This window comes from Staurois parvus, unplaced genomic scaffold, assembly GCF_062004578.1.
Source record: "Staurois parvus isolate SC_StPar_1 unplaced genomic scaffold, SC_StPar_1.0 ptg000639l, whole genome shotgun sequence".
Classification (NCBI taxonomy): Eukaryota; Metazoa; Chordata; class Amphibia; order Anura; family Ranidae; genus Staurois; species Staurois parvus.
Window position 1 is genome coordinate 2,309,563 of NW_028318435.1, and position 14,720 is coordinate 2,324,282.

At 40.5% G+C, this 14,720-nt stretch overlaps 1 protein-coding gene across 2 annotated transcripts in view; it reads left to right on the top strand.

Moving 5' to 3' along the window:
- RNF150 (ring finger protein 150) overlaps nt 1-14,720 on the top strand; it is a 211,307-nt gene that overhangs the window by 89,701 nt on the left and 106,886 nt on the right. For both annotated transcript variants that reach the window (XM_089693882.1, XM_089693881.1), the window contains exon 2: nt 11,217-11,467. In XM_089693882.1, coding sequence (XP_089550008.1) covers nt 11,217-11,467 — 251 coding nt within the window. The remainder of the gene's footprint in view (nt 1-11,216; nt 11,468-14,720) is intronic.

The window sequence follows — 14,720 nt, forward strand, 5'->3', positions numbered from 1 at the left end:
TTTGTAAATCTATATTTTTTTTTTTTGTGGGTGACATATTTGCCCTGCTTCAGTATCTGCTTATTGCTTTGAAGTGCTACACAATACTTTTTGTTTGCTCAGTGGTGTCCAATTTAAAGAGTTTCTAAAGGCTTTTTTTTCCCCCTAAAATACCAAATCTGTTATACTTGCCTTTCACAGAGCAGCCCCAGACTTTCTTTTTGGGTTTCCTTGTAGGGCCCTCTTGACTCCTCCTCTTCTGTGTTGGCCAACAAAGCAAGCCACTTGCTATGGTAGCAGATGTGTGGGCACAATCCTGAGCTGGGCTTTGTGCATCTATTGACAGTGCAGCTTGGCTTTCCCCCACCCCACTCCTTTTTCATTGAATTTGACTAATGGCAGCAGGAGCCAATGGCTCCCTCTGCTGCCTGTCAGTCCCTGTGTATAAAGGTAGAGAGGAGAGAAGGTTGCAGTTGGACGCGGCACTGGATTGATCCAGTAGTAATGTTAGTATTTAGAGGGGGAGGGGGGCACAGCAAGTTCTAAAATGTTTTTTTTTTACCTTAATGCAGGAAAAACTGGGGTTCTAGTTTAGGTTCTCTGCTACTAATGGCAGAGCAGACATTGCAATGATAAAAAAAAAATGGGATTGTGAAAAATACACATTATTTTCCTTTATTGTACTACATGTACTTGACAGGTCTCTTTAAGAAGAAACAAACCGATTTAACTAAATTCTAATTAAATAATAAAAAATGTAAAAAAAATATATATATATATTATATCTATAGATACGGTATGGCCGGATATTGCGTTTTTATATGGGTTATAAGAACGTTTTCAGTCACTCTAATTTTGCTCACTAAATGATAAAAAGATATACAAACACGCAGGTTCACTTTTTGCATATTTTGGTAATGCTATTTAGAATGCATAACTTATTAAAAATTTCTTTCTGGAAAATCGTGCGTAGAACTGATTGATTGCGCACTAAAATTCAGCATGTTTATAAACAAACCAGCGTCCTGCAGTTGTTTTTGATTAGTTTACATTTCTTTTTAGTTACCATAAAAAAGCCTGAATATAAGAAAATGCTAATCGCATGGATATTTTCTGTAAGCTGTGCAATCTGCCTGGCTGGACCTAGCAGGAACTTCTCTGACTTTGATGTTACCCAATGTGGGGCTGTCTACATCACCAGCTACTGCAGGGGGCAAGCTGTAATCATTAGAATGATTACAATTGTACCCTATAGGCAATCTTTCACCTGACGTATTTTTCAAAGTAATCAAACTTGATTTTGAGTGACTGTGTAAGATTATTAAGTGTTATTTGTCTTGGGTCCAAGATCTGGGGCATATAACTTACATGCTTTCATATATAACAATTCTGGCCAAAATAGGAAAGAGGGAGGTGAGGTCACTGCTTGAATAAACTAGCTGAGGAAATCTCTGAAAGCTTTAGGAATAGGAAGGAGTGATGGCTGAAGGCTATGGAGTTTTTTAGGCAATGTATTGTATTGTTAAGAGATCTGCAGTAAAAATCACTTCATCCATTCATAGTTGAGGCAAGAGAAATGTTGCTGATGATTTTTTTTTTTTAACCTCTTGTGTCCTTATTCTTGTCATCCAATACTGTACGCTCTCAAATTGACTATTGATATTTGAAGTCCTACAGAGACTGTATATATACAGCATACACACACCGCTTAATGAGTCACAGGAAAGATACACCACCCAGCGCTGTGTAAGGAAGTGCTCAACAACGGTTGAAAATTCACTGAAATCACCCATAGGCTCCCATGGCCCAGCCACTGTCGACATTCCCTCCTCTCCCCTGCAGCTGCCACTCACTGATACAGGGGAACCGGAGCTGTAGGATCTCGTGATCAGACTGACATGGACTTAAAAAAGGAAGGTATAATAATCTTTTTGCACAGGATAGGTAGGAGGTGGAAGGAACATTTTTTAAGAATAGTAAAGCCAGCCATAGACTGTTTGAATCTCGACCGGTTCAGCAGGGAACAGCCGATATTCGAACTGTGTATGGACAGGCTGAATGTACCGCTAGCAGGTAGCCGCTAGCAGTAATCACGGTGTTTTCCCAGCAAGGATGAACACCACCCACCCACCGGGAGAACACAATGGCTCCATGGGAGGGAGTCCCCTATCAATGCTGACTGTGTTGATGGGAGAACCAAGCAATTTTTTCTTTCCTGCAACTCGTGATTGCAGGAAAGAAAATCATTCCATCTATGGCCAGCTTTAGTGGTGGGCTTTAATTCTACTTTAACAAGTAAAGAACTAGTGCTAGGCTTTTTTTTTTTTTTTTTTAAATCAGAAAGCCCAACATGCTCTTCAAACAGAAAAGCACAATGTATAAGATATTAAATTAAAGGTTTTTATTCTAGTAATGAAAAAGATATAAAACTTGAATTTATAATAAAATTACAAAAACACCATTATCGTTTTCCTTGTATTAATTTGGACCATTGTTTTATTAAATCTGAGTTTGTGTTGCTTAAAACTGAGTTCAACCCAAAAGTGGAAGCTTCTCATATCTGCAATCCCCCCTGCCCCCCCCCCCTCTCACATTTTGGCATTTTTTTTTGGGGGGGGGGCAAGTACCTGGTTTTGATAGCCACAGCGAACTGAGCCGAAAGTTTGGCCCCACTGCAGCACTCTGGGACTTTTCACAGGTTTGTGCATGCACAGTAGAAGAACGGTTTGCCTTAGTCAAGATGGCGGCGCCAGCACCCGACAGCCAATTGAAGAATCGGTTTGGGTGAGGACACCGCTGGATCCCTGGAAGGTAAATGCCCTAATATTAAAAGTCAGCAGCTACAGTATTTGTAGCTGCTAACTTTTTAAATTTTTTTTGGTGGGGGATCAGGGGGCCGGAACCCTGCTTTAATGTGAAATGACTACAAAAGGCTATAGATTAAAAAATATGACTTGGCAGAGCCTGTGATCACCACAAACATCTCACTTGTCTCTCAATCTTTGGAAGATCCAGGAAGTCTAAAGTGTATGTCACATTGTATGTGAACCCTACCAATAAACCTCTTATTTAACCCCTTTTGGGCTTTTTAATATAATATAGAAAGTGTTCTGTTTTATATCTGTGTAAGATATGATGCAAAACAAGTCTTGTTGATCCTGACAGACGGAGAGGGGAAGTACTCTATAGTCCTGTCCTAAGACAACATTGCTTTTACTTGGATACATTATAATTAGTGAGTGTTTCATACTAGGACAGGAAATATGATACTGGTAGGATCACCAGGTGAAAAAAAAAAGATAACGAATGCAGCCATCACATCTGAGGACAGGTAAGCTGCAATATATTATATTTTTGTTCTCGAGTCTGGGTACACTTTGAAGGACTTGTACCCATTTCTTAGAAGAAAACAAATATGTGCAGAAGCAAATATATCTGCCTTTAAAGTGTTACTAAACCCACAACAGTAAAATCAGTCTCTATATGCAGTAAAGCATGCTTGTTATACTCGCTGTGGAACCTAAGGGTTTAATCCTCCACATTGTGTAAAAAGGATATTTGATCCTGTCTTCTCTGATCCTCCTCTTTCTCCTACTGTCCCCAATCCATCTGCTGATAGAGCAGAGCTTTGGGGTAAGCTGCACTTGCTCAGTTTGGTGTATATTTCTAGAGTTTTTTTTTTTTTTTTTTACTTGGGAGAGTGCATGTGATCAGCACAGGGCCAATCAGCGCTGTCCAGACATAGCGTCAGGGGTTATGCAGCCTCATAGGACAATCCTGGAGAATGAAAGCTCCTAAAAGCTTTAACCAGTGGTCTGCTGGACACTGATAGAATTCACAAGGATGCTCTAATTGCTGATGAGAAAAGGTATTTAGCAGTTTATATTTACTACAATAATTGTATTTCTATATTGTTTGTACTGTGGGAGACCAGATCTAGTGAATGCAGGGCCTGGGCTCTGGGTTTAGTAACACTTTAAGCACTTTTGACAAATGAAGTTCCTTGTTCTAGTTCTGAACTTACTCCCTAAATGGATAGCCTAGCTGTAGCAAATGCTGCAAGCTGTGCTGGAATTATTCATACAGTTCAAAAATGTAGCATATGCGTGGCCAGTCTAATTAAATTGCAGAAATTTCAGCCAAAAAGATTCCCCATTAAAAGTTCAACCCTTAGCCAAGATATCATTATACAACACAGCTGCAGGGGGTGACATGTCAAAGAAGAAAGTCTGCTGTAGATTACAACCATTTCAGCGCACGGAAAAGGGGTTGAAAATGATAGTGATGATACATTTTCCTATATGTATGTTTTCTCTGAGCTGAAATAATGCAGCCAGCAGGGTACATCGTCTGATAAAAATCTATTTGTATTAATGAAAAGCTTGGTATCTGCTATGTACTACTGTATGTGCACAGTGCATTTAGGTGTGATTTATTGCAATCCACTTTACCATTCTTCCATCACTAACCTCATTCATGTATCCCTCTTGAAATTGCCATCTCTGCATTCACAATAATGTTTTTGTCTCTAATCTTAAAATACCTGGTGACAAGTTAAAACTTATTGATGGATAGAAAAAGCCATCAGGACAGCACCCTTGAATTGTACAGTCTTGTCCAAACGGTCTAATGCAGGTCAAGGAGACTACCCAATCTCAAAGATATATTCAACTGAAAGACAATCCAATTTGCAGCACCTCAATACAACAGTTTCAGACCTGTGAGGATTCTTCTTCAGGTATATACACACACAAAATATATATAAAATGTGTGTGTGTGTGTGTGTATATACATACACAGGGGTTAGACAAAAGAATGGAAACCCTACATGATTTGCAGGAAGGAGTGAAAGTGACAACATGTTTCATGTTGAAAGCATACGTTATAATGTAACAAACAGGGTGTAGTAAGCTTGTAAATAAAAAAAAAAAGCTGCTAGCACTAAAAGGTGACCAACCCAAAGAAAAAAAACAGAATGTGCAGCGCTAAAAATGCTACATGTACATTGTATATAGCAATTCGCAATCACAAAATACAAGTGAGTCCTATAACATTATGAACCGTGAAGTATACAATGTTATGTACTGTGAAGGAAATAAGTATTTGATCCCCTGCTGATTTTTGAATGTTTGCCCACTCACAAAGAAATGATCAGTCTAAAAATCGAATGGTAGGTGTACTGAAACACTGAGAGACAGAATAGCAACAAAAAATTCAAAAGAAATGCATGTCTAACAAATTATGCACTGATTTGCATGTTCATGAGGGAAATAAGTATATGATCACCTTCACAAAACATGACTTCGTATTTGGTAGCAAATCCCTTGTTGGCAATCACAGAGGTCAGACATTTCCTGTAGTTGGTCACCAGGTTTTCACACATCTCAGGAGGGATTTTGGCCCACTCCCTTTTGGCAGATCCTCTCCAAGTATTTAAGGTTTGGTTGCTGACGTTTGGCAACTCGAACTTTCAGCTCCCACCACAGATTTTCAATCGGATTAAGGTCTGGAAACTGGCTAGGCCACTATAGGACCTTAATGTGCTTCTTCTTGAGCCACTCCTTTGTTGCCTTGGCCGTGTGTTTTGGGTCATTGTCATGCTGGAACACCCATCCACGGCCCATTTTCAATGCCATGGTTGAGGGAAGAAGGTTCTCGCCCAAGATTTGACGGTACATTGCCCCGTCCATCGTCCCTTTTATGCAGTGCAGTTGTACTGTTCCCTTTAGCAGAAAAACACCCCCAAAGCAGAATGTTTCCAACACATGGGATGGTGTTCTTGGGGTCATAGGCAGCATTCCTCCTCCTCCAAAGATGGCAAGTTGAGTTGATGCCAAAGAGCTCGATTTTTGATCTCGTCTGACCACAACACTTTCAACCAGTCCTCCTCTGCATCATTCAGATGTTCAGTGGCAAACTTCAGAGGGGCCTGGACATGTGCTTTCTTGAGCAGAGGGATCTTGTGGGCACTGCAGGATTTCAATCCTTGCCGGTGTAGTGTGTCACCAATTGTTTTCTTGGTGACTGTGGTCCCAGCTGCCTGGAGATCATTGACAAGATCCTCACGTGTAGTTTTGGGATGATTCCTCACTGTTCTCATGATCATTGACACTCCACAAGGTGAGTTCTTGCATGGTGCACCAGACAGGGAGACTGCAAGTTGTTTTGTGTTTCTTCCATTTGCGAATGATTGCACCAACTGTTGTCACCTTCTCACCAAGCTGCTTGGCAATAGTTTGGTAGCCCAGTCCAGCCTTGTGTAGGTCTACAATCTTCTCCCTGACATCCTTGGACAGCTCTTTGGTCTTTGCCATGGTGGAGAGTTTGGAATCTGATTGTTTGATTGCTCCTGTGGACAGGTGTCTTTTATACAGGTAACAAAATGAGATTAACAGCACTCCCTTTAAGAGACTGCTTCTAATCCCAGCTTGTTACCTGTATGAATAACACCTGGTAGTCAGAAATCCAGCTGAATGATAGGGGATCAAATACTTATTTCCCTCATGAACATGCAAATCAATGCATAGTTTTATACATGCATTTCTTTTGAATTTTCTGTTCCTATTTTGTCTCTGTGTTACAATACACCTACCATTTGATTTTTAAACTGATCATTTCTTTGTGAGTGGGCAAACATTGAAAATCAGCAGGGGATCAAATACTTATTTCCTGCACTGTATGTGTGTGTGTGTATATATGTGTGTGTGTGTGTGTGTGTGTATGTGTATATATATATATATATATACACACACACACACACACACACACACACACACACACACACACACACACACACACACAGTGGGGAAAAAATTATTTAGTCAGCCACCAATTGTGCAAGTTCTCCCACTTAAAAAGATGAGAGAGGCCTGTAATTTGGCATCATAGATAGACCTCGAGACAAAATGAGAAAAACAATCCAGACAATCACATTGGCTGATTTGGAAAGAATTTATTTGCAAATTATGGTAGAAAATAAGTATTTGGTCACCTACAAACAAGCAAGATTTCTGTCTCTCATGGACCTGTACCTTCTTCTTTAACAGGCTCCTCTGTCCTGCACTCATTACCTGTATCAATGGCACCTGTTTGAACTTGTTATCAGTATAAAAGACACCTGTCCACAACCTCAAACAGTCACACTCCAAACTCCACTATGGTGAAGAACAAAGAGCTGTCGAAGGACACCAGAAACAAAATTGTATACCTGCACCAGGCTGGGAAGACTGAATCTGCAATAGGCAAGCAGCTTGGTGTGAACAAATCAACTGTGGGAGCAATAATTAGAAAATGGAAGACATACAAGACCACTGATAATCTCCCTCGATCTGGGGCTCCACACAAGATCTCACCCCATGGGGTCAAAATGATCACAAGAACGGTGAACAAAAATCCCAGGACCACACGGGGGGACCTAGTGAATGACCTGCAGAGAGCTGGGACCAACATAACAAAGGCTACCATCAGTAACACGCTACGCCGCCAGGGACTCAGACCCTGCAGTGCCAGATGTGTCGCCCTGCTTAAGCCAGTACATGTCCGGGCCCGTCTGAAGTTTGCTAGAGAGCATTTGGATGATCCAGAAGAGGATTGGGAGAAAGTCATATGGTCAGATGAAACCAAAATAGAACTGTTTGGTAGAAACACAACTCGTCGTGTTTGGAGGAGAGAGAATGCGGAGTTGCATCCAAAGAACACCATACCTACTGTAAAGCATGGGGGTGGCAACATCATGCTTTGGGGCTGTTTCTCAGCAAAGGGACCAGGATGACTGATCCATGTACAGGACAGAATGAATGGGGCCATGTATTGTGAGATTTTGAGTGCAAACCTCCTTCCATCAGCAAGGGCATTGAAGATGAAACGTGGCTGGGTCTTCCAACATAACAATGATCCTAAACATACCGCCCGGGCAACGAAGGAGTGGCTTCATAAGAAGCATTTCAAGGTCCTGGAGTGGCCTAGATCTCCAGATCTCAACCCCATAGAAAACCTTTGGAGGGAGTTGAAAGTCCTTGTTGCCCAGCGACAGCCCCAAAACATCACTGCTCTTGAGGAGATCTGCATGGAGGAATGGGCCAACATACCAGCAACAGTGTGTGCCAACCTTGTGAAGACTTACAGGAAACGTTTGACCTCTGTCATTGCCAACAAAGGATATATAACAAAGTATTGAGATGAATTTTGATATTGACCAAATACTTATTTTCCACCATAATTTGCAAATAAATTCTTTCCAAATCAGCCAATGTGATTGTCTGGATTTTTTTTCTCATTTTGTCTCTCATAGTTGAGGTCTACCTATGATGCCAATTACAGGCTTCTCTCATCTTTTTAAGTGGGAGAACTTGCACAATTGGTAGCTGACTAAATACTTTTTTGCCCCACTGTGTGTGTGTGTGTGTGTGATTATATGTATGTGTGTGTGTGTGTATATGTGTATATATATATATATATGTATATGTGTATATATATATATATATATATATATATATATATATATATATATATATATATATATATATATATATATATATATAAAATCAATAAGCACCAAAGTGTGCAAAGTGACTAATAAAAGTCCAGTGACTGTAGAACATGAAAATCAGCGACAACAATCCAGTGATGACACCTCCTCCATGGGACCTTCACCCCTATGCACTCACCAGAAAACCAGCTAAATGGGCACCAACAAATTGTCCTCTTTTGAAGCTCAGTAAGCTCTGACATGACTAGCAGCGCACATGTTGACAAGGTGTCTCATCACACAGCGGAAGCAGAAGAATGGTACATCACATCTGCTTTCAAAGTGAAACATACTTGTTTTGAAGCTGCTTCGGTCCAGTCTCATGGTCTCTTTAGCAGCGGCTTCTGTGTAGAGGAGAAATCGCCAACAGCAGCTGGAAATACCTAGAAGATGACGTTACCCATAGGCTTAATATGGGCCATCCATTGTCGGCTGCCCCTCTTCTACCCAGAAGCCACCACTGACAGATGATTGTGGAGAAGTATGCAGATCGTTTCGTTAAAGGGTTAGATAGAATGGGCTTGGAATGCGGGTGGGAGTAGGTTTATCCTTAGTAAGGTGTTGCCGCAACTTCCACTTTATGGGTTCAGTACAAATCTGATCGAGGTCACAATCCTACCCCACTCTGGCCAAAACAAATAGTTGTGCTTGAGTTGCAGTTTAAAGCTGGGTATGCACTTGTAGATTTTCGTTGTAAGCTTTTTGTTTTAAGAATGTTTATTCAAATTGACTAATTTCTAACAGTATAGTACAGTACAGTTTTTGAACGGGTAAAGATCAATTATTCCAAAATTGAATGTTATAAGAAAATTCAATTTTGAACTAATTTTAAACAAGATTGATAACGCCATGAAATATACTGGGAATATTTGTATGAATGTTTGTTCAAAAGTCTGCTAGTGTACAGTTATTCCTAAATTTAGGTTTTTATGTAAAAGACTGCCTTTTCACCTCTACTTGCCAATTGGTCCTGTTCCAGAATTTACTTTATGGAAGATTAAGAGTTGTTTAAAGCTGAACTCCAGACAGATATAAAATGAACAAGTGATTGCAGCTTTGTAATCATTAATACACCATTTAAGTCTAGGGTCACGCAATGGGGGTTATTTGCTAAAACTGGAGAGAGCAAAATCTGGTGCAATTCTGAATAGAAACCAGTCAGCTTCCAGGTTTTTTTGCAAAAGCTTAAGTAAACAAGATGAAGTTAGAAGCTGATTGGCTACCACATGACTTTTTTTTTTTTTTTTTTTGTGTAAATAGCTTGAGGTAAGGCTAAAACATGTAGCTGTTTTTATGGCAGTCTGTGTCTCTGCTGGAGATTTTTCCTCATTGCCTGCCCTGATGGCAATGCTGTCACCAAGCAAAGTAAAAGGAATGCTCCCCAACAAAGCCATAGACAATAATACAACTGACTAATGTTTTTTCCCCTGCTCATTGTGTCCGAAACAAAAATGCTGATGTGCATAATATTTAAAATTGTCATTGAGGCAGACATTTTTTTTTTTTAGTTTTGGATAGAGTGGAGAGAGATTGGAGCTCTTGTCAGCTTTTATTGCAGTCTGTGTCCCTGTTAAGGAGATTCACCCTCTCTATTGGTCCTGTTTACTGTTATCGAAAAACAGAAAGTAAATCCCACATTTTAGGTTGACATCAGAACAGAAATAGAGGGAAATCTTCCAGTGGGGACACAAGTCCTGGTGACCCTGGTTGACACCCTGTGGTTTCCTAACTTTTGCAGGGATATCTTCTTCCTGCCTCTTTGGTTACAGGACAGGAAGTAAAGGGAAATCTCCACAATGGGGCACAGATGGCAACAACAAAAAAAAAAAAACTGACAGGTTCTAACTCTTCCTTAATCTATCCAAAATGAAATAAAGTTTTGCTTTTAGTGACAAATTTACTAGTGTTTGTGTTGGTTCAAATGCATGTTAGCATGTGTCTAATCTTGCTATTCTGCCAAACGTTTTCAGTCTCTCTTTTTAAAGGCAGAACATACAAAGATCTACTAAAACATGGTAGGTCAGTGACCTGGCTGTTCTCTGTGTAGTGTCAGTCATCACTGGTGTGTCTAAACAGAATTACAAAGCCTTAGGCAGATAAGGCAGCTCACATATATATATATATATATATGGTTCAGCTATATATTAGTTTTTTTTGCCTGGAGTGTAACACTATTTTTAAAATGTTCCTTTCCCCCTCCTTCTACCTATTCTGCTTGCTTCGGTCCAGTCATGTGATCCTGCAGCTCCGGCTCCCATTTACCAGGAGTTAGCGCTGACAACGGCTGGGCTATGGGTGATGTCACAGGCTGTTGGGGTTCCCTGCCATTGTTGAACGCACCATGTCATAAAGGAGCCAGGGCTGCAGGATCACTTGACCTGCCCAGATCAGACTGAAAAAGTTAGGTATAGGGATCTTACACAGGATAGGTAGGAGTCCACCCGATTTAGAGGAAAAGTGAAGTTTTAGGATTTTACTCCACTGTAATCATTATGTTGAGCATTAAACAGGCCAGTACTGCTTGTGTTTTTATCTGAAAAGACGTTTCATTATTTTGTTGTACAGTGCCTGTGGTTTATTGCTCTGGAAGGATCTGTAGTGGCTTTGTGAGCAAGCTGAAAAAAGAAATGGTTCAGTACTTTTTATCTGTTTATCTGACATGGCAGATAATTGCCTTTTATGTTCTTAACATTGTCTTCTTTTTTTCTAGGTATTGAAGATATTGTAGCAATAATGATCCCTGAGCCAAAAGGAAAAGAAATAGCAAGCTTAATTGAAAAGAACCTAAACGTGACTATTTACATTACGATTGGAACACGAAACTTACAAAAATTTGTCAGCCGTACATCAGTGGTGTTTGTCTCCATTTCCTTCATTGTTCTGATGATCATTTCTCTGGCCTGGCTTGTCTTCTACTACATCCAGAGGTTCAGATACGCAAATGCTCGAGACAGAAATCAGGTAAGTTCTGTTTATAGAAATAAGTTTTCAATACATTAAAGCATGGGACTTTTATAGGTACGGTTTGTGCCGTTTTTCTGGGCTACACATTTTGATTGCTTATACTAATGTATTTCATTGATATTAACCATTTTTTACTGAATGAAACTGATTCATTCAGTGTCTTTTGTTGTGATTGGCCAAAGCTCATCACATGGTACAGATGGGCTGTGTCTCGCCATGTTGGACACAGCCGGTGACAGATCGCCTCACAGCCACGTGAGTGGCACCTTCTGAGCGAACATCATATGTCATCCACTCAGGAGGAATGTCGCACCTGACCATCAGTCTGCTATGGGCTGGGCAGGAAGGTGATAAATGTGTCCAACAAACCCATAAAAAAGATTTTGTAATACATTAATTGTTGCATTGTGTACAGCAGTTGTATACTGATTAAAGTTCTATTAAACCCTAAGTTTTTTTTTTTCAGCAAAGCACAAAAAAAACATTCCTCAGTTAAATATTCCTATCCTCCTAGCACTTACAGTTTACAACTTTCAATGTTGGTGGCTCCTGCTGTGTTAGTGCTGCTTCCCAGGACTTCCGGGAGGGGGAGGACAAAGGAGGTGCAGGGCAGTTGTCTGCCATCCTAGGCTACAGGTCTGTGTGTTTCTATTGATACACACAGTGTAGGGAGGCACAGCCTAGCCCCTAGGGTGTCTCTATACGATGCTGCAAGAGAAAGGAACCACCCTGCAACAGGAAACCTGGGCCAGTGGTCATGGCAACAGCTTAACTTGTAAATGTAAAAAGTGTTTTTTGGGGTTTTTTTTTTACCTTATGCATTTTCTGCATTAAGGTGTAAAAAAAAACTTTCAATAGTAGCTCCTCAAGTACCCCCTCCCCGTTTACCTGAGTCTTCTCTCAATCCAGTGCTATCCCATTACAGCAGCTCTTTTCTCCTCTCCCCGCTTTCACATTCTTGGCTGATAGAATTGGAAGCTGCTGTCAATCAAATCCTGTGAGGAGGGAGGTGGGGGTCAGGACCAAGCATATACACACACACACACACCTACACACACCCACACCTACACACACACACCTTTCCGGTCCAGGTCAATTTTCAGCTTTCAGCGCTGTCACACTTCGAATGACTATTGCGTGGCCATGCAACACTGTACCCAAATGAAATTTTTATCTTTTTTTTTTTTTTTTTTTTTTTTTTTTAAGATAGAGCTTTCTTTTGGTGGTATTTATATTTTTTGCTAAACAAATGAAAAAAGACCAAAAATTTTGAAAAGAAAAGTTTTTCTTAGTTTCTGTTATAAAATTTTGTAAATAAGTATTTTTTTCTCCACTGATGTGCGCTGATGAGGCTGCACAGATAGATGGCACTGATAGGCGACACTGATGGGTACAGACAAGCATCACTGATAGGCGGCACTTATAGGTGGCACCGATTGGCACTGATAGGTGGAATTGTTGGTTACTGATAGACTGCACTGATGGGCATTGACAGTCATCACTGATGGCCACTGAAAGGCAGCACTGCTGGGCACTGATAGGCGGTAATGATGGGCACTGATGGGGCTGCACTGATTATCAAGGCACTGATGATCTGTGCCCTAATTATCAGTGTAGATGTCCCTTCTGAGGATTGCTCCTTATCTGCTCTCCATTCCTCATGCGCTGTCAGCGTGAGGAGAGGACTGTTGATAACCAGACTTTCCTGTTTACATGTCATCCGCTGTGATTGGACACAGCTGATCACATGGTAAAGAGCCTACGTCATCGGCTCTTTACTGTGATTGGTGATCAGCTGTGTCCAAGGGACACAGGCCACCACCAATTGCTGCCGGGGAGCGAGCATGCGCAGCTAGAGTAGGACGACATCATATGATGTCCTCCCAGAACAAGAGAGCTCCCGCCTGTCCATTTCCCAATACAATGGGCGGGAGGCGGTTAAAAAAAAAAAGCCTTTACAATCAAACTGGAATAAAGGCAAGGATTAAAAGATAATCATGCATATTGAGTAAGTGATTCAATCAGCTGCTGAAAGTGCTTAAATACTAAGAGTCTACTGTCACTTTAACTTTAGTCAGATCAAACTGTACTCGCCCTCGCTTCAGCGCTGCCGTGTCCCAGAGTTACTAGCCGCTGACATCTTCTGCCAGTCTTCTTCAGGGTACCAATCTTCGGCCATTTTCATTGGCTACGCTGAGATGTCTCTCTTCATTAATTGTGGCAGGTAGGTAAGAAGATTTAATGCAGAAGAGACATAGCATGCCTCTTCTGCATTAAAAACCCTGCCCACCTACAATTTGTTTGTTTTTTTGTTTAATTACATTTTGATTTTAAAATGCACCTGTGCTCAGCCTGAAGCTGGTAAATCGCAAAAGGGACTGACAAAGAGGCACCTAGAGGTGGTTGCCCATACCTTTTTACGCAGATCATCTTTAGAACACTGATACGGAGTTAATTATGAAGATCTTGACTTTAGCTTGCAGAGTCCGTTCTGGCACACGCCCTACTGCACCCTGTGAAGTTACCATTACAATAAAAGGCCAGTTGTGGGGGTGAAGTAGACAGTAAGGGCAGAGTCATTTTTGGAATAATTTTATGTCTAAAGGTAAGATTTGTATAACTGAATACCATGGGTTTTAGGACACTCTGAGAATTTTCTGGAAGCTTTTTAAATTTATTTTCCGGTGCCTGTAGACAGCTGTTTTTAAGACCAGTTATCAATTTACCAGATGTAAGACTTATACAGGAGAAATTTGAATATTTGCATCTCTGCTGCTTCAACATATTTTAAGCAATAAAAAACAAAATCATGTAAAATGTCATCCCAGGATAAATACAGCATTCTGTCTGTCATAACACTGAAGAAGCTGCTTTAGAACTGCGGAAGCCTGTATTTCTGAATATTTTTAATTAGCAGCTAAAAACTATTGCTTTGATATTGCAAAGTGCCATGTTTTTCAACAGTCTTACATATTTTGTCATTGTTTTTCATGCTAAACGCATGGTCCCAAATTTAAAACCTTTATGGTTATATGTATAGTATATGCACTTCACATGTGTGCCCAGTTCTCTTTTAGCCCCAGTTCACATATATCTGATTTGCATGACATATGAACCAAACTGGCTTTCTATGGAGCCAATTCACTGTGCGGGCCGCCCACAGTGTGTTTTTAAAAAGAGTCGGGTACGGTTTTCATTTCGGCTCAGGTGCAATTTCAAGTGTCATATATTTTAAAAATTCACACCTGAA